Consider the following 26,747-nt stretch of genomic DNA (forward strand, 5'->3'; position numbering starts at 1 on the left):
GAATTCCATCGAGCTCTGAATACAGTCCAGGGTCGAAACGGTTGAAATTCCAAGAGCGGGCACTTGGGAGCAAGGCAAATGCAGCCATGCCGGACAGAGTGAGAAGGTAGGTTTATGCCGCACCATCACCTCCGCAGTGACCTTGCTCCCTCCACAGACAACTTGTCTTTTCCTGGAGTTACGTTTACCACCTTCAACTTTCGAAAATAATTACCCGAGCCTGACGGCCAGGTTGCATGCAGTGCTGAAAGCTCCGCCATCATTTCCACGCAAGGATGAACGCTGAAATGCTTTCTTTGCGAGCCACGATGATGAAGGAATTGTCGCCGAACTCTTGGAGCACACGAATCATGAAGCCTGCCTTCTCCGGAATGAGGTCAATCCTCCGGCATTTCAACAGCTCGCAGCACTTCCTTGGGATTCCACCAGGGATATGGGAGTATATGCGAAGCTGATCTATCAAGACGACGTTCGAAATGCCACCTCCTTCCTCATTGGCTCTATGTAGGTTCAGCTACATACACCACAGATGGTTTGTGGCAGCGGAAATATACTCATGAGAATCCTAGTCTTCGCGAGTACGTGAAAGCATTAATATCTGTGGGATTATACTAATAAACTACAGGGCTACTTCATTCCATTGTGCACTGTCCGTGATCCCGAAGTTCACCGCACCGCAAAGTTTGCGACAAGCTTTCGGTACTCGAGGCTCAACTTTCGATATTCCTCTCAGGTGATGGGGTATCGCGACTTCAACATCCTCGCTGAAGCTGCGTTTACGTCCGTTCTCGGTGCTTATACAGCACCAAGCCCACCTCACCTCAATAGGTCATGCCCATACGGAGACCCGGACGAGGTCCTGTCCTGGTTCTGTGTACGCGGGCACCTCTGCCTGAGGGAAGGTAGTCGGTAAATACCAGACTGGACCCAAAAAGGCGAGTGTTCCGCGTTGCTTGATGACGTTGATCTCATGGATACACTTCAGAAGCCAGTGAAAAATGCTACGAAGAAGGAGACACGGACTGCACGGAACAAACGTCTAGAGTGGCACCGAGACTACTACCAACGCAGGAAGCAGGATGTGACGCCGTTCTTAATGACGAAGAAAGAGGGGTAGAAACATGGGCGATAATCGGGCTTATATGGTCGGCGGGACCAGAACTAGAGTGACTGATTTCTTGACGGCCAGGGCCAGAGTCAATCAAAACGTCAAGGATAATATCACTAGCACCTAATGCCTAGAGGAAGAAAAATCAGATATCTTTTGATTTGGGCAATAGTATCAACTATTATGGGCGTAAAGTATCTGATCTCTTCGTCTTTCTCACCCCTGTTTTTGCCACTCATTAGAAGTCGGCCTTTAGCTTTTCAGTAGGCGGCAGGATCCCCTCCTTCTCCAAGACGTTGAAAACGTCTTCTAATTCATCCCAAGTATCCGCATATCCAGTCCAACCCAGCTTCCTAGCCTTACTCATACTACCAACACAACTCCAATCCCTGCCCAGAGCAAACGTCAAAAAGTCCCAGGTTGCCTTATCCCATGCTTCTTGTTCAAGGTCGTACTTATTCCTTACTTGAGCCCAAGCCTTACTGACATCCGATCGAGCAGCCCATTTCTCCGGATTGATCTGGCAGAAGAGGGTCGGTGTTTCCTCTGTCGACGGATCATGCGAGACGCCGAGATCCGACGAGACGGCGGAAAGCGGGTGCTTGTTTGATATTCTCGTCGTGGAGGGCTCATAGTCTTTGTAGCCTGCGGTATCTGCTTTCCCGCCATGGGGGAACATAGGGTTGGGGATCTTGCACCCGAAGCGCCGCGCCAGTCGGGGCCAGAGGTTCTGCCAGGAGTTTGTGTCGCCATTGACCACGTTGAATATGTTGTTTCCTGCGCCGGGGACTGTTGCCGCCCAGAGGCAGAATTTCGCATGCATGTTCGCGGACGTCCATGTGTTGAAGGCGAAATAGCCGGCCTTGCATCCTGGGAAGGGAAGTTCCGAGCCAGGAAGGGCTTTGGAAACTGTACAGTAGAGACCTAACGCCGTAGCTTCGTTCATGAAGTTCCCTCGCGCAAAGCCGAGGACGTCCTGCGGGAGCGTAACGACCCAGTCCCAGTTGTTGCGTTTCGCGGCATCAGAGAGGATGCGCTGCTGCTCGAAATAGAAGTTTGGAGGCCAAATTTCGCCGCCAACTTTTCCCTCGAGCTTGGGATCGTCTTCAAAGAATGGTTGCTTGGGTTGGCCCAGGTGCAGGCCGTACTGCTTGAATCCGCAGGTGAGGATAAACCGCTTCAGGGTGCGTATCGCGCCCGTGGACTCGAGTGCTTGGATAAAGCTTGATAGCATAGTTCCGTTTATGTTGCAGAGTTCTTGGGGATCATCGTGTGCCATGTATGCGCAGAAGTAAACGTACTCGGCCGAGATCCCAGATAGGGACTCTGCCATGTCGTCTGCGGAGCCTTGCAGGTTGATGGAGGCATGTTGAAGCTTGGGGACTTTCCAACCTGGGTCGCGTCGCGAGAGGGCGTAGATTTTGCTGTAAGAGTTGTCTTTGCTTAGGTGGTGCACGATGGCGCTGCCGGTGATGCCTGGAGTTCGTTAGCATTAGCGACCAGGAGGAGGATGAGAGGTAGAATACCTGTGGCACCGGTGACGATGGCGCAAACCATATCCGATGAGTTTCAGCTTAAAGTCCCGAAAATCGTTGTAGATTCCCAACGACCGAGCAGGGCAAGATATATAATGACCACGCAAGGTCCACAGGAGACGTCTGAATAACGTCATGGAAGACAACGGCGAGTAAACATGCGTCAAGTTCGGAACACTCGGATGAGGCCGCAGGGGGACAACAACGGCGACCATGGACGAATGTTACCGATGTCAGGGAGATCTCGATGAAGGACTGAGTGTGCTATTGTCCTGCTGGCAGCTGCAGTGTTCCCAATGCCCCGCCGTTGTCGATCTTATAGATAACTTGTGGGCTAGGTAGGTGCCGAGAATCGACCGGGGTCGAGGCTCCCCGCATTTGAATCGTCATTCCAACTTCGGATACTTGAAGATGGAGTCGGTGCTGTTTGCTGCTTCCGAGGGGGAATAGGAATTGAGACGGTAGTGGATGCTCAGGGAGACTCTTTCTTACACTACTCCACTAAACATATATCTATATCTATATCTATATATATGTATATGAGAAGAACCCCAGACAGGTGGAACGAGTGAAAAGAAATCAGCAATATGTGGGATTGCTTCTTCGAAACAATGTGTAAGGTAGATCGATGATGGCCATGTCGCGTATAGAAGACCACCTCTGCTACCTCACGGCTCGGCGCGCCAACTGATTGACATCATCGCCAACACTTCACCTTCCGACCATCAACAATGACCACCACCATCAATTCTCTTCCCCCAGAAACTCTCTCTATAATATACTCCTACCTCTCATCAGCCCACGAACCCAGCATCTACGCCTTTGCCTTATCCAACAAACACTGCCACTCCGCCTCCCATGGCACCCGCTTCGCCCACATCAGCATCCGCGTGAAAACGCGTCAAAACCTCACTGCCGCTATCGAAACCTGGACCAGCATCCTCACTCGTAACAATGCCTTTGGTGCCGTTAGGTCACTTTCAGTTGAAGGACGCGTCGCCCCGCATTGGGAAAATACATCCACGTCCGCGGTGTGCCAAGACGACCCGTACAGGAACCGAACTGTTGAAGACGAGTTCACGCAGCCGGGGGAACGGTACGACCATATTCTTCGCGGGCCCTTCTACCATCTTGGCGTGGGCGAGGATGCGAGTGATACAGTCTGGAAACCCCTTGCTCAGCTTTTGGCAAGGCTAAGGGGGCTGAAGGATTTTGTATATGCTTGTGAGCGGCGGTTGCCGGAATGTTTCACGAAGGCTTTGGCGCATCTTGAGCGATGTCGGTTGAATGTTAGGGCGCTGGATCCGCCTCTACTGCTGGAATATCAGGAGCAGCAGAAGGAGGGAGAGGACAACGAGGATGACGGTGCAAGTGAGAGTGATGATAATGACGATGAGGATAAAATCGAGAAGTTCGACTATGCTCTTGCCACGGCTCCGTTCTTATCCTCTGTCATTGTGCCCGTTGCTTATGACGACGAACATCGACGCCACAACGAGGATACAGTCCGTTTGATGGCCAGAGGCCTCGCTCCGAGCTTGTCAGCCGTTTCCATTGTCGACAGCGGACCCGGATTCAAGTATAGACCGATGACGCGGGGCTTGTCTGTAAAAAATGAGGATCTACTTTCTCGGAAAGACGTCACTCGAAAAGTCAAAGAAAAGAACCTGAAACCACGTGGGCAGCTTGAGGTTCTCAGTCTGGATCCTGCGAACTTGAACAGGTTCGAAATATGGCAGAAGACTGTTGATTATTCCCGTCTGCGCAGTCTACAGCTGTGGAGGGTGCGCCGTGAAACGCTGAAGCAAGCGGCAGCCTGCGAATTTGATTCATTGAAGACACTATCGCTCGGTTTGTATAGTCCGAAAACGCATTTTGATCCTGGTCCACAAGATCGAGCGGCACGATCATTCCTCGAAAGCCTCCCGCCGCTGGAAAGTATACATATGACGGGCCCCTTTTTCCAGCGGTCACTCAGAGCTGTCCTTACTGGTCATGGTGATTCACTTCAGAAACTCTCTCTGTACCCATCCGCAACAAAAGAAGGTGCGCAGTGTTCCATAGACGCTGGAGTTGTTCAAGCGATCCAAGCGTGGTGTCCTGATCTGGAAGACCTAAGGCTCCAGATCAATCGCAGTAACGGCGACAAGCAAGAGCAAGAAATCTACAGAGCTCTTGGGATGATGCCGAAACTAAAACTGCTATCGCTCTGTTTAAGCGTGTCCAATCGCACAAGCATCGCACGTGTGGCGATTCCTCATCCGCACAACTACTTCCATATCAAAGAGGTTCTCATCAACATGGCGCTTGACTCGAAATTAGCAAGAGAAATCTTCTGTCTTATTGCTGAAAAATCTCCAATAGAAAGCCTGACACTGAGCTCGGGAATAGGCATTGAGCAAGGCCCGCTTTGGGACATGTTCCAAATCATGAGGCGGCAGTGGAAGTGCACGAGGATCTCGGCCAAGTGTTTTGACGAGAGTGGAGTGGTTGTTGAAGAGCTGGGAGCCAAGCTGCGGAAGAGAAGGGTGGAAGCCCATAAAGCCTCTCAAGTTGACGGGTACAGAGAGGTCTTTCAGGACATCTGGCCTTCGAGGACCGAGGACTTGCCAACGAATACCGGGAACGATGACTGGAGGTATGACTGGCATAGCTTTCCGCTACAAAGGAGCAACGAGAACGAAAGCGGCACCCGGCCTAAAGAGTAATATCTCTCGCGATTCTTACTACGTACAGGAACTGCCAGCAGGGGCCTCACACAGTCGCCGGCGCGGAGAACAACGTACCAATATGGAGTATAAACATCATCGCTACTCTCACGAACCTGTGCTCACTGGCCAGGAAAGGCATTCAAATGCTTTATAGTGAAAGAGAACCACTGGGCCTCCCGGCTGGGCTGTGCGAGCATCCTCTTCGAGACGGGGACCACCCGGTAATAATGCGCAAGAAACAATCAGCCCCGATTGTCTGTCCAAGCATAGAATTTGCTCAGCGTGGTAATCTGAATGGCCGACGCCAAATATATAGTACATTCTACTGATTCTTCAGGCCATGGGCCAATCAAAAATGCAACTCAATGACATGTTTTATGTACTGATAGGAACCTGGGGACCGTTGTAGTGATCAGTGGAAGTCACTTCCACCGACAAAACCGCAGATCCCCGCACAGGCTTCTCCTCACTTCTCCCACAACGGGCGGCCTGAAATGGCCTCTGTACCACCATCTTCCCTGAAAAGGGAGTCGAGATTTATTCATATCTTTGCCTTGATAGAATCGGTCTATATTTATTTTGCATAATGTACCACCCTATCCGGCGCTTCCAGGACGTGGTCGGCCTCAGCGGCATGCTCACCCACGCGCTCCGGCATCCCCTGGACTTTAACCACAGCGTCGGTCCCTCGCTGAACGAGATCACCGGGGGCCTCATCGGGTCGTCTTTCGTTCCGGAGCGCGACATTCCTGATCTGTCAGGCAAAGTCATATTCGTGACCGGAGGTCAGTTGCAACTTGCGCCCGAGAACACCGCGATCGCGCCCTAACAGTGTCTTGACTAGGAAACACCGGCCTCGGAAAAGAAACAATCCTCCAGCTCGCTCGCCATAGCCCCGAACGAATCTACCTCGCCGCACGAACCGCATCGAAAGCCCGCAATGCAATCGCCTCGATCAAGGAAGCCCTCCCTTTCCCTGTCGACATCCGACACATCCCCCTAGACCTAGCATCATTCGCGTCCATCCGCGCCGCAGCAAAGCAGTTCCAGTCCGAATGTGACCGTCTCGATACCCTTATACTCAATGCAGGCACAATGGCGAACCCGCCCTCTCTCACAGAAGACGGATACGAAATTCATATGGGGACGAACCACATCGGCCACTTTCTCCTCACGCAACTCCTCCTCCCCACTCTCCGCGAGACTGCGCGCTCCCGCTCCCCGGACGTCCGGGTAATCACGCTAAGTTCGGTAGCGGGGACGGCCGCGCCATCATACGATATATTGACCTCCACGCCGGAGTTAATGACGCACAGCTGGACGACGCGGTACGGGGCGTCCAAGGCCGCGAATGTGCTTTTTGCTGCGGAGCTGGCGAGGAAATACCCCGAGATCTTATCGGTCTCTGTACACCCTGGAACCGTGGCATCGGATCTATATCAGCATTCGAAAGCCGCGGGGTTCCCGTACGATGTGGGTGTTGCGCTCATGCTGAGATTCTGTCGAAGCATAAGGACCGGCGCGTTGACGCAGATTTGGGCGGCGAGTGCAGAGAGAGAAGAACTGGAGAATGGCGGATACTATGTTCCGATTGCGGCGCGGGGGGTTTCGCGGTATGAGGGGGATGTGGAGATGGCAAGGAAGCTCTGGGACTGGACAGAGGCGGAGATTGCTAAACATAACGTATGATTTATCTACCACATACTCCATATTTATTGTCTGGAAATTCCATTGAGTCTGTTGATCAGTTCGGATATTCCGTTTCCCGCTCTCCACGTGGGGATTGTGGGGAGCATCTATAAGATCAGGATTCTCTCCGCATTCCCCAATCTTTCTCAGCTGTCCATGTTGAGCTCCAATAAGTCCAGAAAAATAATCACAATGTCATACAGACAATACCTCCCCGACCTGAACCAGCCTCGGTTCCAGGTAATGCGCACCCAAGACGCGCACGAGTACGCCGAGGCCTTCAAATCTGGAGCGCAACCGCCGCCCTGGCTGCACGCGCTGTACATGCACTGGAGGGAGCTGGCGCAGGAGCCATTCAGGGGTGTAACTACAGACGGTATGGCCTTTCTTCTTCTCTACCTATTTCAAGAGAGCGAAGCTAATGATAAAAAAGGAAAAATCCGTTCAAACCTTTTCCCCCTCCAAGACGAACAAATCCCAATCGAAACCATCGTCGCAAGCACAACCCACCTCCTCTCCCTCCTCGACCCAACACAAAAGCAAAGGCTTCAATACCACATCGACTCCCCCGAGTGGCGAACATGGAGTAACCCCGAATTCCTACTAAGCGACAAAGGCCTGCGCCTCGACGAAGTCACCCCCCAAATCCGCTCCTCCATTCTCTCCATCCTAGAGACAACCCTATCACCCGAAGGCTACGAAAAGGCGCTATCCGCAATGCGCGTAAACCACTTCCTCGGCGAACTCGTCGAGTCTCCGCGCGTGATGAACGAATACAGCTATAACTTCGTCCTCTTCGGCACGCCCTCAACATCTCGACCGTGGGGTTGGAGCTTTTACGGGCACCATCTTTGCCTGAATATCTTCCTCTACCGACGTCAAATTGTGATAAGTCCGTGGTTTACAGGCGCGGAGCCGAATGAGATTGATGATGGACCGTATAGGGGAACAAGGATATTGCATGTTGAGGAGGAATTGGGGCTGAAGCTTATGCAGAGTTTGCCGAGGGGTGTTCAGAAGAAGGCGGTTGTGTATGAGAAGATGAAGGATGAGAATATGCCGCCGGGACGGTGGAACCGCGATGATCAGAGGCATTTGTGTGGTGCGTATAGGGATAATCGGGTTGTGCCGAATGAGGGGGTTCCTGTGAAGGTTTTTGGCAGGGAGCAGAAGGAGTTGGTGTATGGGATACTAGAGCAGTATCTCCTCTATCTCCCGACTTACTCGCGGCTGTTGAAACTAGCGCACATTCGCAAGTTCGAAGACGAGACGTACTTTAGCTGGATTGGGGGGTTTGGGGATCACGACCCGTTCTACTTCCGCATTCAGAGCCCCGTTGTGCTTGTCGAGTTTGATCACCACTCTGGTGTGTTTTTGAATAATGAGGAACCGGCGAAGTTTCATGTTCATACGCTCTTGAGAACGCCGAATGCGGGGGACTACGGGGTTGCGTTGAGGCCGCTTATTGAGCCTGTTGAAGGGGTGGATGGGGTTGGGAAGGAGATTGTTTGGTAGAGCTGATTGGCTAGATGTGATTCGGGGACTAGGTTGGATACATCAAATATACTATGATTGCATTTTTCTTTTGGCGTTCCTCGAGGTTATCTCGACCGGCGGTCCGGAGTCCTAGAAGTGTCTGATCCAGAGTCGTGTGGTCTCGAGTAGGTAGCTTAGAGTTAGGGCTATAGAGAAGACACCCAGGTCGGAAATAAACTCCTGCACTCGCACTGCTGTCTAGTATTTGACAAGTAGTGAAAGCCAATTCCAAGGTCTAGACCTGGTCTTTCGCCTCATCCTCGCTAACTCGTATCTCGTAGTTAGGAACCCCGTAGATACTGTCGAGGGATTGACGACGGATTGACTGCCAAGTGGATAGCGGGTGACAAGGAAACTGTGACGAAGCCAATGATCTAATCCCCCAAGGTCTAAACAGAGAGAGCCAGGATTTGTGTTTCGCTCGGGTATCCATTTTTTGGGTCTTCCTTCAACTGTCCAAAAGTACTGACCAGAAGTCAGAATACAATCTGATGTTCCAACATCCGAGGATCAGTGATTTGGAATCAAGTTCGGGCGTAAGCGCTGATAGATCTCTTGGGGCTTGTCCACTGAAAATGCGATCGGACATTTTTTTAAAAAGATCCCTGCCTTCATAGTTACGTATTGAACCAGAGGTTCTTTGCCGTCTTTGTACCCTATGCCAATTGAATGATGGACTCTCGCTCGGAGTACCACTCGCTTCCACCGGTTCCCCTTCTGCTCTCCGTCATAAACACATTCTTCTTATTTGTGAAGAATGAATCTTACGCATGCATAACGGAAAGCCCGTTCAAACGAAAATTGGAGACGGGAACGTTACCGAAATATCTGCTTCTTGCCGTGCTGGCAATTGCAGTGCCCCATTCCACCGAGCCCTATTATCGACACTCGAGCCGGGAAGCAACCGAGATACACGCGGCGGATTCCTGGTCATCGCTTGTGAGCGAACATCTTCCAGACGGGAATGTGAAAATGCGGCCATCGAAACCCTAGGATTGAAATAGTACAGGCTAACAATCTGCTGGGCAGCTGGCAGGCTGAGGTCTGTAGGCTTGAAATTCACTATAGCTGCACGGACCTGTCGCGATCTGTAACACATAATCGAGCCACAAAGCTCCCCGTCATTTACCGAGCAGGAAGAACGACGTCGGATGTTCTGGTCGTGCTACACTCTGAACAGGATAAGTTCATTTGACTTGTCGCTTGACTTTCTGGATGATGAATGTACTCTGCAGCTGCCCTGTCATGAGGAGACATTTCGGGCTGGCGAGCGGGAGAATATGGTCACTCTAGACGAGATGATTAACTGGGACTTTGAAACCAACGAGTGCCGTCACCCCACATAATGTTATCATCCTTCTGATATAATCGTGGGACGCTGTGTAAAGCAATTGCTCTGGAAAGAACAGCGGAACTAGTTCCCACCCTGGGATGAAAAATCAGAATTCTCCAAGATCAGCTTGTTACTTCACAGGACAGATACCTTTTGCGAACAAGCAGCGAGTCCTTTGTTGAAGAAATGCGTGATCGTCCTGTAGCCATCAAAAGACACCTGATTTATTCGCGCGTCATGTTCCACACCTGCCAGGCAATTTTCCTCACGTTGTTCCCATGGTGAGTTTGAATCCAGCCTCACTGACCTCCCATATCCATACTAAAAATTGGCAAAGTCAGCCCGCCTCTGTGAGTTCCACGCTGAGCACGCTCATACCTTTTCGGCTCTTCTCGACCCGGCTTGTCCATTAGACGACATCGACCCTGCCACAGAGCAAGCCCTTTGGGCTATTATCGACCATGACATCAAGGACAGCCATGCCCAGCAGCTTTTGGAATTCATGAGCGAGGCATACAAGGCCCGAGTTTTTGAATACCGCGCTGCTTCATGGCCCGGCCTGACTCCCAATGCTGCCAGCATTTTCTCCCTGGTATTTCATATGCAGAGGTCAACGGGTAGCAATACAGACTCAACGGACTCCTCCAGGTCCCAGGGTTCCACAGGAGCCTGGAGGTCATGGAACGGTTCCAAGAGAGCTGGCTTCACGCTGGCAAAATGGTGAGCCTTGTGTTCGTCAAGCCCGCCTGCACACTGACCTTCGGGCCCCCCCACATACCACTTCGGATGCTGAGAGCCGCAATGTTTAGACATCCCGTTTTCACGAATTTCACGCAAGTCATTCTCGGACCTTTGTAGCTGTCCTTAACCCCACTTGCCATCGGAGCTGTATCATGAGACTGAAAGCCTATGAATGGCCAGCTCATCCCGCACAAGGCTAACCGGAGATTATCTGGCGAGATAAAAAGAACTTTACGCTGCTCCTGTATATGAGCGTCCTCAAGTTTTATGGCGCAAACGAATTCTATTGGCGCGCTTCAAAATTGAGGTGTTGAGAGAGAACAAAGAAAACCGGAAGCACAGACGGAGGCGAAGGTTGATCCAAGTCATGGCCCCAATCACAATAAGGGCGATTATGCAGGTTTCTCGATCCGAGATCTGGATCTGAGCCATAGGGCTCACGAGTCACGACCTCCGCAAAGTCAAGGTATATGAATGCTTGCCGCCGACATTTCTTAGGCAGGGCCCTTTCCGCCCGTCTCCTTCTTGTTGATTTCTTCAATGCCCTTTTGCTCTCTCTCTTTCTCTTCATCAAAAAGCGACTTCTTTACTCTGCAATGGACCTGCCGCTCCGGTTTCCACCCGACGCGGTGTTACACTCCCTTGTCAACACTTTCTTTGAGAAAGTCCACAACCGAGCATTTTCATGCATCGCACATGAAGCTTCTTTTAGACGACAGCTCCAGGCGGAGACTTTGCCGAGCCATGTTTTGCTTGCGGTAATTGCAGGCGCAGTCCGGTTTTCGGCTCATCCTTACTTCGAGGGGTCGAGAACGGAGGCAGCCGAAGCATACGCGAGGGCATCGTGGGTGTCTTTGTCGAAGAAGCACTTAAGGACAGATGAGCGCGAGGTGGTACACCCAACCCTTGAGGTCGTTCAAACACTGAATACGCTGGCTATCCTGGACTATGCGGTTGGCCACGTGCGATCTGCGCGCATGAAGTATGATCTCGCTGGGCAGGCGTGCCGGGACTTGCGACTTATAGCTGAGCCGCATAGCTCACTCCCATTTGAAGAGCAGGAAAAGAGGCGTCGGGTATTTTGGATAGTCTATCTCCACGCTCCACTAATGTCATGCGGAAGATCTTGGGCACCTAATTTCCGAGATGACGAGTGCAGGCTGCAACTGTCTTGTGACGAGGAAACATTCCGAGCAGGCGAGTGGATAAACACGCTCTTTCTGGATGATCTCTTTACCTGGAATTTCCGAGGTGACGAAAATCCAAGCGCGTCCTGTCTTGTAATCTTGTCGGCATCAATCTTCGGGCGGTGCACAAGATATTTGCGTGACGAAGGGTTCCAAGATCAGTTACCTCCATGGGACGCAAACTCGGAATATTCCGAGATCATCTCGCTTCTCGTCAGGGTGAGGGTCTATTTTCAGGCCACTAGGCTCTCTGTTCTTGAAGATTATCGCGCCGGTATCGCCGTCTGTGGACCTGATGCGGCCTATGAAACCCTCGCTCACGTACGCTTTCATCTGTGCCATTGCCTTCTAAGCCACCCGTTCGTTGTGCGAAGACACTCGAGGCCGTTCGCGCCATGTGAAAAGTCTGTCAGCTACTCAAGACGGCTTCTTGCGACTGCCAAAAGCCATGCACGGCAGTTGCTCGATCTCGTGAGCGAGGTATGTGCACCCGGAGCCTCACATCTCGTGACAGCCCTCTTGCCATACTATACCATCATTGCCGGGGGTATCCTTTCATTGGTCCTCCATTTTGAGGCATCAAACGGTCATGGGGCATCCGATGCTTTAGAATACTAAAACCGATGCATAAACGTCCTGGACCGACTGGGGAACGTCTGGCCCTCGGCAAGTAATATGGTGAGTTAGCCATATTCATCTCCAGCATACGCTCAATTGCTGAGAGTAGCTATTCTTAGTCATATCGGCTTCAAAAGTTCCATACTCACCATGCGCGTGCATCTGCCTCACTCCTTGATCCAGACCGCTCCTCAGACATGATCGATACTATCACGGAACAAGCCCTATGATCGAAAATCGATTATGAGTCGGTAGCCGCGCCCGTACCAGTGTCTAGTGATGTCTCAGGGTCGCGATTGTCCGATACGGTGTCGTTTTTCCCCATGGGATTATGGCTCCGATCAATATTCTTCTTAAGGTCATTGTGTTGAGGCGACACACAAGCGGGACTGAAAGTTTGTCCAGTTATACTACCACATCCGAACCCATGTCGCCTCATCTCCGCGCATCCCGGACCGCGGCCAAATCGTTCAGAGATGGACTGTGGCATGGAAAAGGCTTCTTCGTTGCTGACGCTATTGTAATCTCTTTAAGCTTCATGGACTTTCTATAGCAAATCAGCTGCTGGCCAAACAGCATCGGAGGCCTATTCATCGTTCACAAGCCATTAGTTCAGCTTTCCAGTCAATGAGACTGTATAGAGGCCTTTGTGGTTTGCACAGTCCCGCCAGAGAGCTAATAATGTGGCAAAGCGGCAGGCTGATTCCCCGAATAATCCAGCAATCGATGTGAGTACGAGCCTCCGCGGGGTCAGTAATTTGATGGCGAGCTAGGGTTCCGAGAATCTGGCAAGGATGCAAAGGTCGAAAATGTGTGGTGACCGGCATAAAAAGGGTGATTGAATGGTAACAAAGGAACCTGCAAACCCAGACGGAGGCTCAGCGTGATTCCAGCCACAAAGCCTATTAAGAGAAAGAGCACAAACGTAATGCTGGAGGCGAGATGTATGATCCTTCGGTTGAGGGCCAGAGCGAGGGGTCAACTTTGAGAAAGTACGTGCTCGAGCCTGGTTGCCGGAATATTTCTTAGACAAGCTCTCTTGCCCTTGTCCATGTATTGTTGAGTTTCCCTCTGTCCCTTTCTTTGTCCTCTCTGAATTCGCCATGAACCAGTCCTCTTCCCGCCCACTGCCGCCTGAAGGTGTGGCACGCTACCTCATTGACACCTTTTTCGCGTATCTCAATGGCCGGGCCTTTTCAGTTTTACGTGAAGCGATATTTAGACAGAAGTTTGAGGATGGCATAATACCTGGCCATCTACTTTTGGCTGTCTTGGCTCCCTTTTTGAGACATATTATGAATAACACAGAAGGGAGGCGGCTGATGAATATGCGAAAGAGGCGTGGGTGTCCGTGTCCACCAGAAGTTCCGCAGTACTAAATAATTCTCCTGAAGGCAACGAAACGATCGAGATCGTGCAAACGGTGAGTTTGCTAGCTATACTTGACTACGGCGCGGGCCGATGGAGTGATGCACGCCTCAAGATCAATTTAGCTGCACAGCTTTGTCGTGCCCTGCAATCGATGGTCGAACCACACGGCTCTCGACGTCGAACGTTTTGAATAGTTCATACCCATGCGCAGTTTTTCCCAAGCGGGAAGCTATCATCATTTCCGCTTTCAGCGAGGACTGCACTGTACAGCTCCCGTGTGATGAGGAAACACTTGGAGCAGGGTTGTGGAAGAGTACATTCAGTTACTCTTAATGATCTGTACGCATGGGACTTTCAACCTAAGGGAGGTATCAGTCTTACGGGGTATCAAGAACTATGTGCGCAGCGACGGACATCGGAGCAAGCCTCCTTGAAAGGCGGACTCTGATTTTGGCAAAGTTGCGTCGCTGTTGGAGTGAATCCTGGTTCCTGGCTAGTAGTCGGTCTGCCACTGAGAAGCTTCGTAGAGCTCTCGCCATCCGTCGAGCTGATGCGGGCTTTGTTCTGACGGCCCGTATAGTGTTTCATCTGTGCAAATGTCTTCTAAACCGCCCTTTCGTCATCCGGAGGCACGCGGCGCCGCATAGATAAACAATCGAACTTTCAGAATTTATCATGCACTGCTTCGATATTGCCACCTATCATGGCGGACAGATGCTCGATCTGATGAATAAATTGTGTGGGCCCGAAGGTTTCCATCTGGCGCCAGTCTATTACCCATATTGGATCGTGCACGCCGCTGGAATCTTGTTTTTGGTTGCACATATGGAGTCATAAAGAGGCCAGCCCAGGAACTCAAAATCCCTGCCATATTCCAATCGGAGTCTGGGGCTTCTGGAAGAGATACTGAGCGACACGCGGCCTAACGCCATCAACATGATAAGTCCATTGCATCCAGATGTAGCCCATACCTTGACACTCAGGCCCATGGCAGGCAGCCCGCCTTCGCGAATTCCGTGACATTCACGCCCCTACCTTCACGGCCTTTCTGAAAAACGCACCTCCGATGGAAGCCATCGACCTCGTTACACAACAATCCTTCTGGGCAACGATTGATCAGATGATGGCGAGCGAAGCAACACCAATAGCCGACGATGCCCCTTGTTTAAGCGTGTCAGATGCGCCATCTCATACATCTTTGGATTTCGGCTCAGATGCGTCTTTCTCTCAAACCTCGTTGAAGTCAACATCATAACATAAACATTAGCTCTGGTTTGCTAGAAGCTCGCTATCTGGTGAGGGGCTTTCAGCTCTGGGACCATGCAGAGGCATTTCGTTATGGCATGAAATATAAGTGGAGTATCCTAAGCATTGCGTGGAAAGAATTCAGTGACAGTGCCAGACATCTGCAACAATTAATTCGAAGACGCGTCGCTCGTTGTCTGGGTACAAGGTGCGTAAAGAAGGCGCGGCTTAGGCACTTGATTAAGAAGGAAGTTCTCTGCCAAACAGGGTGCCAACCGTATAGAAATCTAGACGGTCATACTACCATACTCCTCCCATGTCGCCTCATTTAGGATATCAAAAAATCCGTAGTCGGCAGGTAAGGCCTCCACTGGCACGGATAGTTCTGCGTAATGTGAAATCGGCAAAGCGCTGGTCATCTGTATTTGGCCTGTTCGGCCGTCCATATTCGAGCTAGAACCATCGAGAGCATCGTAAGGCAACTCAATTTCTATATCCAGCGGTGGGTTGAGACTTTGGTTAGTATGTTCGTCGCCAGATTTGGTGTCCATCGCAATCACAGAAAACTTCTCGTCGGACGTAATGGAAAGACACAGATTCCGTAGATTATGCGCAATATGTCGAGCCGGTTGCCATGAGTCGCCTAATTCTTCGAGGATCGTTAGGCAGATATTTAGCTTGTTCTTGAGTGAGGCCGTAGTAGTGGTAGGATCTGAATCTGGATTCGCACGTTTCACAGCACTAGCTTCGGACTCCGCTTCAGCCTCACCGAGCAGCACCAAAGCAGCCGATAACGTGCAATGCGTAGCTGAGATGGGACTGTGTTGGAATCCGCCAAAGACGTTCCGGTACTTCTGACCCGTTAGGCAGATTGCTCGCGCTGATTCGCTGCTGACAGAGAGGGCCAGGTCGGTTATGGTTTCTGCGCTCACGCCGGTGTCGAGATTATTTCCATTAGAGGCTAAGTTGCGCGCTTCTCTGTCTTTCTTGTGGTGAACGGTTTGGCTAGAAGGATTCTCGTTGTATGATAAATCATATGGAGCGTGTAGACCTGAGGAATGTTATTCGGAGTTGGACGCTCAATCCTGAGATCAGGGGGTAGATCGTAGAACCAGGTCTTTAGGTCGAGGAGACAAGTCTTGAGAAATGAGGCGTGCTGGGCGGCAGGTAAACGTAGTTTAGGAGCCCATCTGGGTTGAGTTGTTAGACCAGTGGTGTATATGTTGAGGTGTCCCAAGGCTTACAATGAGAGTATTATCTTTTCCTGTATCTGGCTGATGCGAATCATGGCTCGTTGCAGTGACCTAAATGTACACCGGGTAGGACTGTCGGTGTTGGCGATATCTTCATTGTCGAGATCCGGTATTCTGACGGCCCCTTGAGGATCCTATAAATCATTTAGTAAGTCAGCATTGGGAAGCTGGAAGAGATCTTGGAACTTACCAGCATAGAACAAATCCGTCCAGTATAGAGAGAAGACCATTTATCGTGGCAGTACAGGGCCCAATAGATCTGCCTCCTCAGTTGAACCTCCCGAATTGACAGAATATTTGTCTCTTGAAAGCCTGCCGGATCCAGATTCAATCCCATATCGAGACTCAGTCGATTCGCCATTCCGTGGTGCAGCCAGCCGGCGGCGTCGGCGCCCGTGGCCTAGGTACGCAAATTAAGATCATGACTATGAGATAAAGAAAAAGAGGCCACTCACAATGTAGAACATCCCCATAGCAACCAGCGCCTGGATTGTCGTCACACTAGGCCTTTCCATCTCCCTCTGGAGGTACGGTTTTGCAACCTCGAGGAACATCCTGCCCGCTGTATTGGAATCATCTGGGTCTGATCGGACATCCAGCCGGTGGGAGTACCGTGACCCCACTGCTAAAATGCTGATGTGCAGTAGTGGGCTCCAATATCGTCCTCCAGTCACCATATCCTGACGGAAGAGCTCTTCATCGATCACAGCGAACCACGGATTCTCCAGGTGAAGTATAGCTCAATTAATTGGTCTTGTATCGATATTGGAAATCCGAGCTCAGCCGTCATAGCATCAATGGGATCGAGAATTGCAGGGGTCACAACACTAGCAGGATCGTCCACATTCAGATTGACCGAGGCCGAAGCCTTGGAAGAACCCCCAAACTGCAACCTCCCACTCATCGGCCCAAAATATCGCATTTCACCATCCCCATCGAAGTTCAAGGCCTCGTCGAGCGCAAGCCGACCTTCAAAGCTCTCGGTGAGTTCATCTATTTCGTTGCTCGTGTCTTTCTGCTTTGCTTTTCCGGACGCCTTTCCTACCCGCGGATCAATCCCATGATGCTCTAGCAGACGTTCAAGTGTCTCAATCCGTTGCCGGAGCTGGAGCACATACGCCTTTGGCGCTGGCCGTCGGCCATCTTCTGCGGTCGAGTATTGGCATGAGACCTGCCACTGCAGGCATCTGGAGCAAGCGGGTCTTGAACCGTCGCACTGGTGGCGGTACTGTGGGTGAGCGGTGCGTAGACCGATCGAAGGGGAGCACAAACCTTGGCTCTGCGGCGTCGACACTCTTCACAAGCCCTGGTAGTGTATTTCCCGCGTTGCTTACTGTTGTGTTCTGGGGGCATCTTGACGTCCATGGGCTGTCAATTGGTAGAAGGAACGTCTGATTTGATTGGTAAGAAACCCGCAATGATGGCTGCTCACTAAGCTTTTGGCGTGCGCATATTCTCAGCGTTAGTGCCACGCACCATATCACCTTACACTTGTGGACAAGTGCGTGAGTATTAGAGCTGCCGAGCTGCAGGTTCGGCTGCATTTCCACGCACGCTGTCCACCTAGACAGCCCTATAGAGAACTCCTGGTCCAAGGTCAAGTCTGCTAAATAAGATCCTGCACAAGACTCGAACTCCATGAGAAAAGGGGTAGATACATTGTTCTCGTTAGACAAGTGATTGGCGCCCGCTGTATATTTTGTACCACAGGAGTGCTAAGACTCCGTATCCGTATGCGTATGCGCGACCGAAGCGTCTGTATGTCAATCAGCTTATCAACTCCATCAGTGTGGTTCAGTTTGTATTTTCTTTGACTTGACACAAGTGCCCCTTAGCTTGCCTTATGGGTGAGCTTATTTATCCAGAACTATGCATGCCTAGCAGCGTATCCGTGTCGAGGAAGAAGAGAAGGATGGGTGGAAAAAGTATTTAAGCAAGCCAATCCCCCCTTAACATCTACGGTCATTAGCACACAGCTCAACTCGGTCAACTTCAATTTCATCATATCTCATTAAAACTCAACTGAGTGACATTCCAACCATACCAAAGCTAGACCAAAACATCTCCGTGACCATGAAGATCACCACCATCGTCCCACACTTCACGACGCTCCCTGCCCTCGCCTCAGCCTATGTGGGCATCGGTACCGCCTGCTCCGGTGCTGGATACAATTGCGCTGATACATACGACCAAGTCGTGGTCTGCAACGGCGGTGCATGGCAGCTTGCTGCTGACTGCGGTGGCAAGCTCTGCGTCTGGCCGCCTGGTGAGCTTGCGCCGCGGTGCGCGCCTTAAGTGAGATGCACGAGCTTGTTCAGGCTTTAAGAGTGCTTTTGAGGTATGTCGAGCTGTTTTGATTGAAATGGACAGTGCTGACGGTGTGAAGATAGACTGGGTTACGTGGCTTTGACCGTGGGCGGACTTGGTGGATTTAGAGATGGATGTGGCTATGATGTATCTTGAATGAGAGAAAAGTGAAAATAGCAATGCCCTGTGGGCGGATTCTTGTTATATTCTTACATAGAATTTTCTGTAGATTTAATGGAAATAAGCTTCACGAGTGCAGTCAATACTACCCACTATCCGATAAAGAGGAAATCACATTCCGGTTGCTCGAGGAAGAGAAATATCAAACTGACAGAACCGCGAATTCGTAGTCAATGATGAGCTAGCTGCCCTGTAGCATTCGGAATCTACCTCATGTATTCTATGTCTAGAGTGTCCGTCAACCGCACATTTCGACCCTGTCCAAACTTGGAAAATAAGAAAGCCCAGGCCCTTTCAAGGACGACCTATCTATCCACTTCCCCTTCAATCCATTCCTTAGCAAAACATGATAGTAGCCTTCATCAATACTAGGGATAAATTAACCGCGAGGTTTCGTGAAAGGAGGTCAGAAACCCACCTCTGCACTTCACCCCTTCAGAATCCCCTTATCAAGAGCAAGCTTGACCATATCATCAGCCCAGTCTTTGCATCGATACTCAGGCTTGCTGGAATCCTTGGGATTGCCATCATCAGAGATCTGAGATCCAGGAGGCGGAACTCCCTTGCAGCATTCTTTCTTGAACTGGTCTATATCTTCGACGGCGATGGTTCCGATCTTCTTCAGCGTGTTCTGGGCGTATTTACGATGAGATATAAGGCTTGTGTCCGAATCTCGCTTCTCGTACTTCATGCCATGCAGGATATTGCCGAGGATGTGGTAGAGCCGGCCCTTGGGGTGTAGCTCCTCTCCGTCCGCGGCCGGGTGGGTTTCGATGTAGATGGCTACATGGTTCGGGTCGCCCTTGTACTCTGCAGTGAACACGTCGTATGTAGACACGGTAGAAGATGAACGGATTATAGTATCAAATAGGATAGGATAGTAAGCGATACAGGGGATCGATAGAGCTGGTGTATTGCAGTGGTTTAGGGCTGAGATAAGATGAGAAAAACCGAGTAGAAGGTGAAGACAAGCAATGACCAAAGTGAGATCTGTCTTGCCTACCTATATATCCAGCGAGCTTGTGGGCAGATAAAGCAAGCTATTGGATGTTGTCTATTTTGTCTATCTTTCATTCTGCACCGCAGTTGATTGACGTGCTGTTATGGAGCCTAGGAACAATGAGGTACAGCCCACTGCCTGCAGGTCCGCCAGCCTAACAAGGATGGTAGTACTGGTAGAACACGCTCAATGGTAATGGAACTCTGAATAGCTAATATTTGCTGATAATGACCTGTAATTAACCTGACATTCGTCGAACTCTGGGTTGTGGACGGAGGATATGTTCTAATGTACACAGTCAATGGGAACAGCGGTGCAACCTGGGCACCAGAGAAGTACCTTTCTCTGTGCTTCCACCCTCTTTCTAGCCCTGTTGCATTCCAATCTCTACTAACACTCTCTTGATCAACAAAAAGTCAATTCACAGCACATAAAGCTATCATTCCAAAGGAGCTTCCTCAACTTGGCTTTGGCGACCGTGATGCTGAAAGGAGAAGTATTGCGTCCGGCGGGCTGTAGGCAGTGCATGTTGGTGGAATTCAACGCCGATGAGGGAGATTTTGATGCTGATTTAGTATATCTATGACGCTTTATTGTTCTTAGCAAAGGGACTACCTAGGTAAACACCTCACTGAGGGGTTGTGCTTATATAGTTGCTCCTTCACCAATCAGAGCCCGCCGATTGCAAGCAGATCTCGCCAGTGCGTGCAAACAGGCCAAACACCCCACAACCACCCGCTCAAATTTCCAGACTCTCCAAGCAGCAACACCGATCTACCACCTGCCATCAACCCACGATCTTCTGCATGTTTAGGCAGTTTCTCAAAATGGCCTCCGAATCCGCCTCTAAGAAGCCCCGCATTGACTCGCCCTCAATCGGAACTCACAAGTACGTACACCCGCCTTCCTATCTTATCCACTATAGCTAACATTGAATACAGCGGCCACTTCCACGCCGATGAAGCCCTCGCTGTCTACCTCCTCCGCCTCCTCCCAACCTACGCCTCCTCCCCTCTAGTCCGTACCCGCGACCCTGCCCTCCTCGCCAACTGCCACACAGTCGTCGATGTCGGCGGCGAATACGACAGCTCCGTAAACCGCTATGACCACCACCAGCGCACCTTTAACACCACGTTCCCCGGCTACAAGACAAAACTGTCATCAGCGGGTCTCGTGTACATGCACTTCGGACAGGACATTATCGCGAACCACGCCAAGTTACCCGCCGAGCACGGCAGCGTCAGCCTAATCTTCAACAAGCTGTATGCGGATTTCATCGAGGCGATCGATGCAAACGACAACGGGATTGCGGCGTATGACCCCGAAGCGATCAAGAATGCCGGTATTGAAAAGCGCTTCAAGGACGGCGGTGCCACGATCGCTTCTATCGTCAACGACATGAACTACCCTGCGCCCGACGACGAGGCTGCCGGTGTCGACGAGGACGGCCTCTTCGCCAAGGCAAGCGAGTTCATTGGCTCCGTGTTTAGCCGCAAGCTCCGCGGTGCTGTCAGCAGCTGGTTACCCGCCCGCGAGACCGTCAAGGCAGCGTACGATGACCGCAAGAATGTGCACCCTAGCGGGAAGATCATGGTTCTTCCCCAGGGTGGTGTTCCCTGGAAGGAGCATCTCTACAACTTTGAGAAGGAGGCGAAGGAAGCCGCCGCTGCTACTGGCTCACAACCTGCGGTGGAAGAGGCGGAAGTCGCGTACGTCCTGTACCCCGAGAGTGCGACGGAGGGGTCCAAGTGGCGCGTGCAGGCTGTTTCCGTGAACGAGGGCAGCTTTGTCTCGCGTAAGCCGCTGCCGGAGAAGTGGAGGGGTGTTAGGGATGCGGACCTTGATGGAGTTCTTGCGGCCGAGGGAGGCGAGCCAGCTATTCCTGAGGGTGCAGTGTTTGTCCACGCGAGCGGGTTCATTGGGGGGCATAAGACGAGGGAGGGAGCGTATGCTATGGCTGTCCGAGGACTGCAGTAGTGGCGTTAGGGCCTTGATATTGAAATTTGTTGGTTATCCCGCTCAAAGCATCTCAATACCTGTAGGCCAGCGTAGGCGACCAGCTCTTGGCTCGTCCCCCGGCAACCGACTGCCAAAGAATCCCTCTGGAGAACACCATCCACTCTCCCCACACTAGTTGACCAGCATCCATCTACATTCCACTCGGATCATTGATTCATTTTTGGACGCTCGGGCACGCGTCTATCTACAATATAAAAGGCACCATGTCCTACCAGCATCAGTCCTGTTCGCCATCTGCCTCGAATTTAACCACCCCAGCCCCAGCCATCAACATGCCCGCCCAAGAATCCGCCCTGCGCTACCAGCTGCGCAAGACTCTCTTTGATCTCGAAGCCTTTACTGAAGCCCATCCAGCACACGAATTCAACGTCGCCGAACTCAAGCACTTGAAGGTCGAAGTCCAGCATATGGACCTTGACCAACATTCCTCTATACTTCAGTCGATTCCCCAGTCTCTCTCCCGTTGATAGCAAGGCTGTAGACCATCTGCGAGGTGCTCTCGCTACCGAAGATACCTGCCACGAGTGCCCTGTTGATCGCGCACGTCAGGTCCACAACAGCTGGTCGTCGTACGCTCGCCCCTTACACGCCGCTAGATTAGGGAGCCTGCCGTGGTCTGTGAAAAGGTACGTAATGAAGCCCATTAGAATCTCAAAGCCAACGTCACGTTATGATGTATAACCTAGACCATGATCTCTGTCATTACGGCCAAGAATTCGGAGCTTACGATGTCTCTGACATAAACGACCCTGCGAGTCCCAACATGCCCAAGGCAGTCATCTACAAAAGTCTTGAAGGGAGAAAGGACCAGGTTCTTCGCGGGGAACTACTGGACATCCTCCGCTTGATAATCATGCAGCTGCGGCAGCGGTTTTACCCAAATTACCGATTTACAATCCTCTATCTCCAATAGTAGAGCTGTTTACCGAGTAGCTGAATCTAAGACCTATATCTGTCCTCGTCCCTGTTAGTTACAGACATGTGTTTGCTGTCACTGAGGATCTTCCACAAACTGTAAGAAAGTTTTGGCGCTTAGCTTCTAGCAGTTGGTCTCCTTGTCCTTGGATGCAACCCCCCACCGGGTTCAATAACCGTCCTGCTTGTCCCTATTCTAATTCTCATCATGGAACACTATTCCGTAGATAGCTGAGAACAATGGCAGCGGGGCACCTCCAACAAGACCGATCGTACCTGATACGCAGAGCTACTACGTAGTAGACGCTGCCGTGGCCGCCCATCCTTTGTCAATGTCTAAGGCCTCTCGCCTCGGAATGGGACTTGAAGCAGTATACCTTCTTAAAAAGACTGAGAAAACGCTCTATCGACACGGCTGACAACGAATTAGAGTCGAGGCGAGTGGGGATGCGAAGAACCTCTGGTTCAAATATTTGCGAGTCCCTGTTTTGAGCTCATCCGCCAGCACTGGATCACTCACTGCGGGTCACCACCAGGAGTGCCGAGTAATTCTATCGTTGCAAATCTATGACCAGTTTGCCGGTGCTCTGCATGCTTTAAATGCCGAGCTGAGATGGTGTGCAGGCGTCCGAACGTTCCAGGCGACCGAAAAAATCTGCCACGGCTGAACAATTATCGTTATACATATCATGCCCTAATTAAGAGGCCTGTTAATACCCTCTTTGGAGAAAATTTGCCGATTGGTCCTTAATAAATTGCCTTTATGATTACTGTTTGGTCAAAATGTATTGAGAGATTGAACTCTGTTTTCATTAAGTTCGAAATATAGATTTGGAGGTCTCTCAGTAGAAGATCCATGGTCGTCAATGGCTAACTGCTCTGTTTCTGACTCGCTCGTATTAGCCTCGCGTCTCATTACAATGGAGCCCAGGCGGGACACAAACAGGCTGTTAACATACCTTAATTCTGCAGACGGATATCAATTAAAGGCCTCTTTTGGTAGTCATATACTTTCAACTCAGAATAATCATTGGCGAAAACAGCAGTCCACAGTCTTGGTTCGGAATATTCTACCAGGTTGCGAGCCTGACGAGTGGGAATAACAACTACATGGAGGAGAACATACCAATTAGTGAGTGAGAGGACGCACAGTCGATTATGATCCAATCATCAACCATATTCTCCTTAAACCAGGAATGATACTTCACTCCTTCCTCGGATCGTGAGATGTGTTCATCAACCCGATCATGATCCTTAAGCAACTCAATCGCCCACTTCTTCCCCGGAATATAAAAGTCAACACGACCATCACCGGCTCTGGACTATTCGCTTCAGATCGGTACTCCTCGGCCTGCCAGTTGATTGAATGACCTGTAGAATTCGTCCTGATATTGCGCCTCCATGGGCCTACATTTCCCAGCAGTTGATATTTTCTTGCCTTGAACAGCATGTCTTAGATTTATCGTCGAAAATGCCCTTAAAACCGCCAGACATAGCTCGTCTAGCTGGTTGAATCTCTCGGGCAAAAGCCTCGCCTTCCGGCCGATGATGAATTCAAGCCATCTATGTCAGGATCAGACTTATAGAAGAAATATCAGAGAAACACTTACTTCTCATGCAACCGTGACGGCAGGACGACAACATCATCTTCGTTGAACTCTCCCACAGATATTCGGTGAAACCAACCTCTCTTGTAACATAACTGCATGCCCGCATCATCATCACTACCATATTGCATATTTCCCTCCTCTAAAATCTTGCTCAACGTCTCGGCAGCTTCAGGTGTCAAGTCCTTTCCAGCAGGAAATGAGCGAAAAACAACCTGATCCTCGAGATAACGGAAAAAAGCATCAAGAAGATGTTCTTGCGTTATCATACTGATAAGTCGGCGCTTAAGGTCATGATGATGCTCCTAAACTAGAGTTAGTTGCACAAGCAACCTTGAAGCTAATCGGCTTACTTTCCGGGCTGAGACCAAGAGGGATACATGCAGAATAAAGAAAATTGACTAATGATGTCATCCCTCCGGGATGCCCATTTGTGAGTCCATACAAGTAGCTCACAGCCTCGCCATCAATTGTGAACTTTTCATCGTATCCATATGTAGTCAGAAGCCACACAGCCTCAGCAAATTCATTTGGTGTAAGAAATAAGCCGACCTTTGGAGAATTTTCGCCAGGTTGAGGGTTCAGTGAAATACGTTGTGCGGGACCAAAGGTAACTGGAGTAAACCATACGCGGCCTACCTCCAGGCCTGTCGTAGGGCTTCCGTAGGAACAGAAAAGACAAATCTTTATATCTTTGCCTTGACCAGACCTTCGCTCTTTGATGATCGTGTTCCAGAAACAATAGTCGGTGTATGAACCCTGAGCCTCATCAATAAGGATTAGTCTTTGCAGCAAAAAAATTCCTCGACACTATATCCAGGATACCTTTGTCGTAAGGAGCAAGGCGAATTGGGTCCAGGGGTCATTGCCAGGGAAAGACTAGTGACTTCCGTGTCCTGAGTAGAATGACATTTTTATGATTCTCGAGATAATGGTCCCTTAAAAGTTCGGATAAAACCGTCTTCCCGCTTGCTGGTGTCCCGCGTATGTGAATGACGTTTTGAGAATCCACAGCAGCTGCCACCTTTGATACTGTGCCCTTGCGTAAACATCTCGTCGGAATACTAGTAGCTATCGGTCCTCACAGAAATGTCAGCTTTAATTATGTCCTCTGAGAGAACAGGATCTGACACTTACGTTTTGTGATGTGCTCCTTTGTATAATTACTGTTGCCGGTGAATGCTGATAACTGGGTCGGAGATGGTCTAGGACGAGAATCCTCGTGGTCTAACAGAATATGGTCACATTGCTGACACTTCATTTCAAGGGTTGACTGAGATGTCATAGTAAAAATCCCTTCCGGACAGGGACAAGGAAACTCATATTCGCCAGACTTGATGACTGCTGTACACCGGGCTGTGCTCATTATACGAGAGATTGACGTATACTTGTTTTGAAATAGAGGACAAAGGGGGATGAGAAGATTGTGTGGCAGAGGGACTTGAGGTTTGGTGGAAGGTGCCGTGAGGACTGGGGAATTGTGATTGTAAACACTGCGATCAAACAGATCTGGTGAGAAACACCAGAGGCATAACAATTTACGTATTCAAGTTGATATGAGGAAAGAAGAAAAGTTAAGAGTCTAATGAGTGGCTTCAAGAGGAAGAAGTGAATAAGTTGCCTTCCGAGTCCCTTTGGGCACCGGCAGAATCGAGCGACTGCGCTGCTCACTGTCTCCACGTGATGATAGCCATACTGCGTATTGGGAGGCTATTCCGAAAGGGAAAAGCAAATCCTAAATAGAGATTCACAGGTCTTTGCTTTACATTGATTGAACACATGGTCGCACCGGTAAGTAACTGCACATCTTACCGCTCCTATCCGCTCGTGGATCGCTACTCATATACTAATCCAACCCCTCTACAGGTCTTGATTGTCTCATTCATGGGCAAGCGCACTCGGGCTTTCGAGGCGTATGTGAATAGTCAGCATGTCATTGTTTCACGCATGACTAGCCTCTACGAATTCCCTGCTCAGACCGCCAGCGGGTTCAAGGAGCTCGCGGAGTGGTACTATAGCTACCCGATGAGAGACGCCAGGGCACCCGTGACGAAGTGATTGATTCTGCCTTTTATCTGGTGTATGAGGCTTGAAACGGTTTTGGGTTTTGGTTTGACCCGGTCATAGTTTTTGATGGATGGCTGTGGGGGTCTACTAGGCGTCATTGGATTCCGAACATGTCAACATTCGCACTTTCTCTTCCGCGTTCATGGTCGCTGGCGATCGAACTTGGATTCTTCGCTTTCTGCATGGTGACTCTGCAAGAGTTCTACGTTAGGAATATGATCATGAACATTTATGACCACACATACATGTCACTGCATGAATACCATCTGCACTTCTGGCTAGATACATCCATGTTGAGGAGAGAGAGTTTTCATAGACTCATACT

The 26,747-nt window shown here is 50.5% G+C and overlaps 11 protein-coding genes across 11 annotated transcripts; 7 read left to right on the forward strand and 4 right to left on the reverse strand.

The window, feature by feature from the left end:
* The first annotated feature begins 642 nt into the window (after positions 1–642).
* On the forward strand, positions 643–1,037 carry BDV17DRAFT_250351 (uncharacterized protein). The gene has a single exon (XM_073756315.1). The coding sequence runs from the start codon at positions 737–739 to the stop codon at positions 911–913; it is 177 nt and encodes a 58-aa protein (XP_073620551.1). The 5' UTR covers positions 643–736; the 3' UTR covers positions 914–1,037.
* A 209-nt stretch (positions 1,038–1,246) lies between these two features.
* On the reverse strand, positions 1,247–3,222 carry BDV17DRAFT_250357 (SDR family oxidoreductase). The gene is made up of 2 exons (XM_073756316.1): positions 2,635–3,222; positions 1,247–2,584 (listed from the first exon to the last, which is right to left on the reverse strand). Exons 1-2 carry the CDS (start codon positions 2,663–2,665, stop codon positions 1,347–1,349), a joined length of 1,269 nt encoding a protein of 422 aa, XP_073620552.1. The 5' UTR covers positions 2,666–3,222; the 3' UTR covers positions 1,247–1,346.
* Positions 3,223–3,348: 126 nt separating this feature from the next.
* On the forward strand, positions 3,349–5,722 carry BDV17DRAFT_250358 (uncharacterized protein). The gene has a single exon (XM_073756317.1). It carries the CDS (start codon positions 3,375–3,377, stop codon positions 5,349–5,351), a length of 1,977 nt encoding a protein of 658 aa, XP_073620553.1. The 5' UTR covers positions 3,349–3,374; the 3' UTR covers positions 5,352–5,722.
* Positions 5,723–5,940: 218 nt separating this feature from the next.
* On the forward strand, positions 5,941–8,558 carry BDV17DRAFT_278866 (uncharacterized protein; the record flags this gene model as incomplete). The annotated part of the gene is made up of 4 exons (XM_073759613.1): positions 5,941–6,139; positions 6,199–6,967; positions 7,247–7,419; positions 7,477–8,558. 4 exons carry the CDS (start codon positions 5,941–5,943, stop codon positions 8,556–8,558), a joined length of 2,223 nt encoding a protein of 740 aa, XP_073620554.1.
* Positions 8,559–15,361: 6,803 nt separating this feature from the next.
* On the reverse strand, positions 15,362–17,680 carry BDV17DRAFT_278867 (transcription factor domain-containing protein; the record flags this gene model as incomplete). Its single annotated transcript, XM_073759614.1, has 8 exons — positions 15,362–15,792; positions 15,844–16,060; positions 16,126–16,264; positions 16,319–16,461; positions 16,518–16,727; positions 16,783–17,049; positions 17,151–17,543; positions 17,600–17,680. 8 exons carry the CDS (start codon positions 17,678–17,680, stop codon positions 15,362–15,364), a joined length of 1,881 nt encoding a protein of 626 aa, XP_073620555.1.
* Positions 17,681–18,394: 714 nt separating this feature from the next.
* Positions 18,395–18,636, forward strand: BDV17DRAFT_250372 (uncharacterized protein). The gene has a single exon (XM_073756318.1). The coding sequence runs from the start codon at positions 18,401–18,403 to the stop codon at positions 18,620–18,622; it is 222 nt and encodes a 73-aa protein (XP_073620556.1). The 5' UTR covers positions 18,395–18,400; the 3' UTR covers positions 18,623–18,636.
* A 605-nt stretch (positions 18,637–19,241) lies between these two features.
* On the reverse strand, positions 19,242–20,342 carry BDV17DRAFT_286542 (uncharacterized protein; the record flags this gene model as incomplete). Its single annotated transcript, XM_073760922.1, has 2 exons — positions 19,242–19,744; positions 20,240–20,342. 2 exons carry the CDS (start codon positions 20,340–20,342, stop codon positions 19,242–19,244), a joined length of 606 nt encoding a protein of 201 aa, XP_073620557.1.
* A 299-nt stretch (positions 20,343–20,641) lies between these two features.
* BDV17DRAFT_278868 (MYG1 family protein) lies at positions 20,642–21,791 on the forward strand (the record flags this gene model as incomplete). The annotated part of the gene is made up of 2 exons (XM_073759615.1): positions 20,642–20,703; positions 20,756–21,791. 2 exons carry the CDS (start codon positions 20,642–20,644, stop codon positions 21,789–21,791), a joined length of 1,098 nt encoding a protein of 365 aa, XP_073620558.1.
* A 314-nt stretch (positions 21,792–22,105) lies between these two features.
* On the forward strand, positions 22,106–23,416 carry BDV17DRAFT_286544 (uncharacterized protein; the record flags this gene model as incomplete). The annotated part of the gene is made up of 2 exons (XM_073760923.1): positions 22,106–22,272; positions 23,179–23,416. The coding sequence occupies 2 exons, from the start codon at positions 22,106–22,108 to the stop codon at positions 23,414–23,416; spliced, it is 405 nt and encodes a 134-aa protein (XP_073620559.1).
* A 559-nt stretch (positions 23,417–23,975) lies between these two features.
* BDV17DRAFT_250374 (uncharacterized protein) lies at positions 23,976–24,980 on the reverse strand. Its single transcript, XM_073756319.1, has 2 exons — positions 24,359–24,980; positions 23,976–24,311 (listed from the first exon to the last, which is right to left on the reverse strand). Exons 1-2 carry the CDS (start codon positions 24,622–24,624, stop codon positions 24,080–24,082), a joined length of 498 nt encoding a protein of 165 aa, XP_073620560.1. The 5' UTR covers positions 24,625–24,980; the 3' UTR covers positions 23,976–24,079.
* Positions 24,981–26,134: 1,154 nt separating this feature from the next.
* BDV17DRAFT_286545 (uncharacterized protein) lies at positions 26,135–26,413 on the forward strand (the record flags this gene model as incomplete). The annotated part of the gene is made up of 2 exons (XM_073760924.1): positions 26,135–26,146; positions 26,222–26,413. 2 exons carry the CDS (start codon positions 26,135–26,137, stop codon positions 26,411–26,413), a joined length of 204 nt encoding a protein of 67 aa, XP_073620561.1.
* Between the last annotated feature and the right edge of the window lie 334 nt (positions 26,414–26,747).

The sequence above is a fragment of the Aspergillus undulatus genome (assembly GCF_047715775.1).
Source record: "Aspergillus undulatus strain CBS 261.88 unplaced genomic scaffold BDV17scaffold_2, whole genome shotgun sequence".
In the NCBI taxonomy this organism is placed as follows: Eukaryota; Fungi; Ascomycota; class Eurotiomycetes; order Eurotiales; family Aspergillaceae; genus Aspergillus; species Aspergillus undulatus.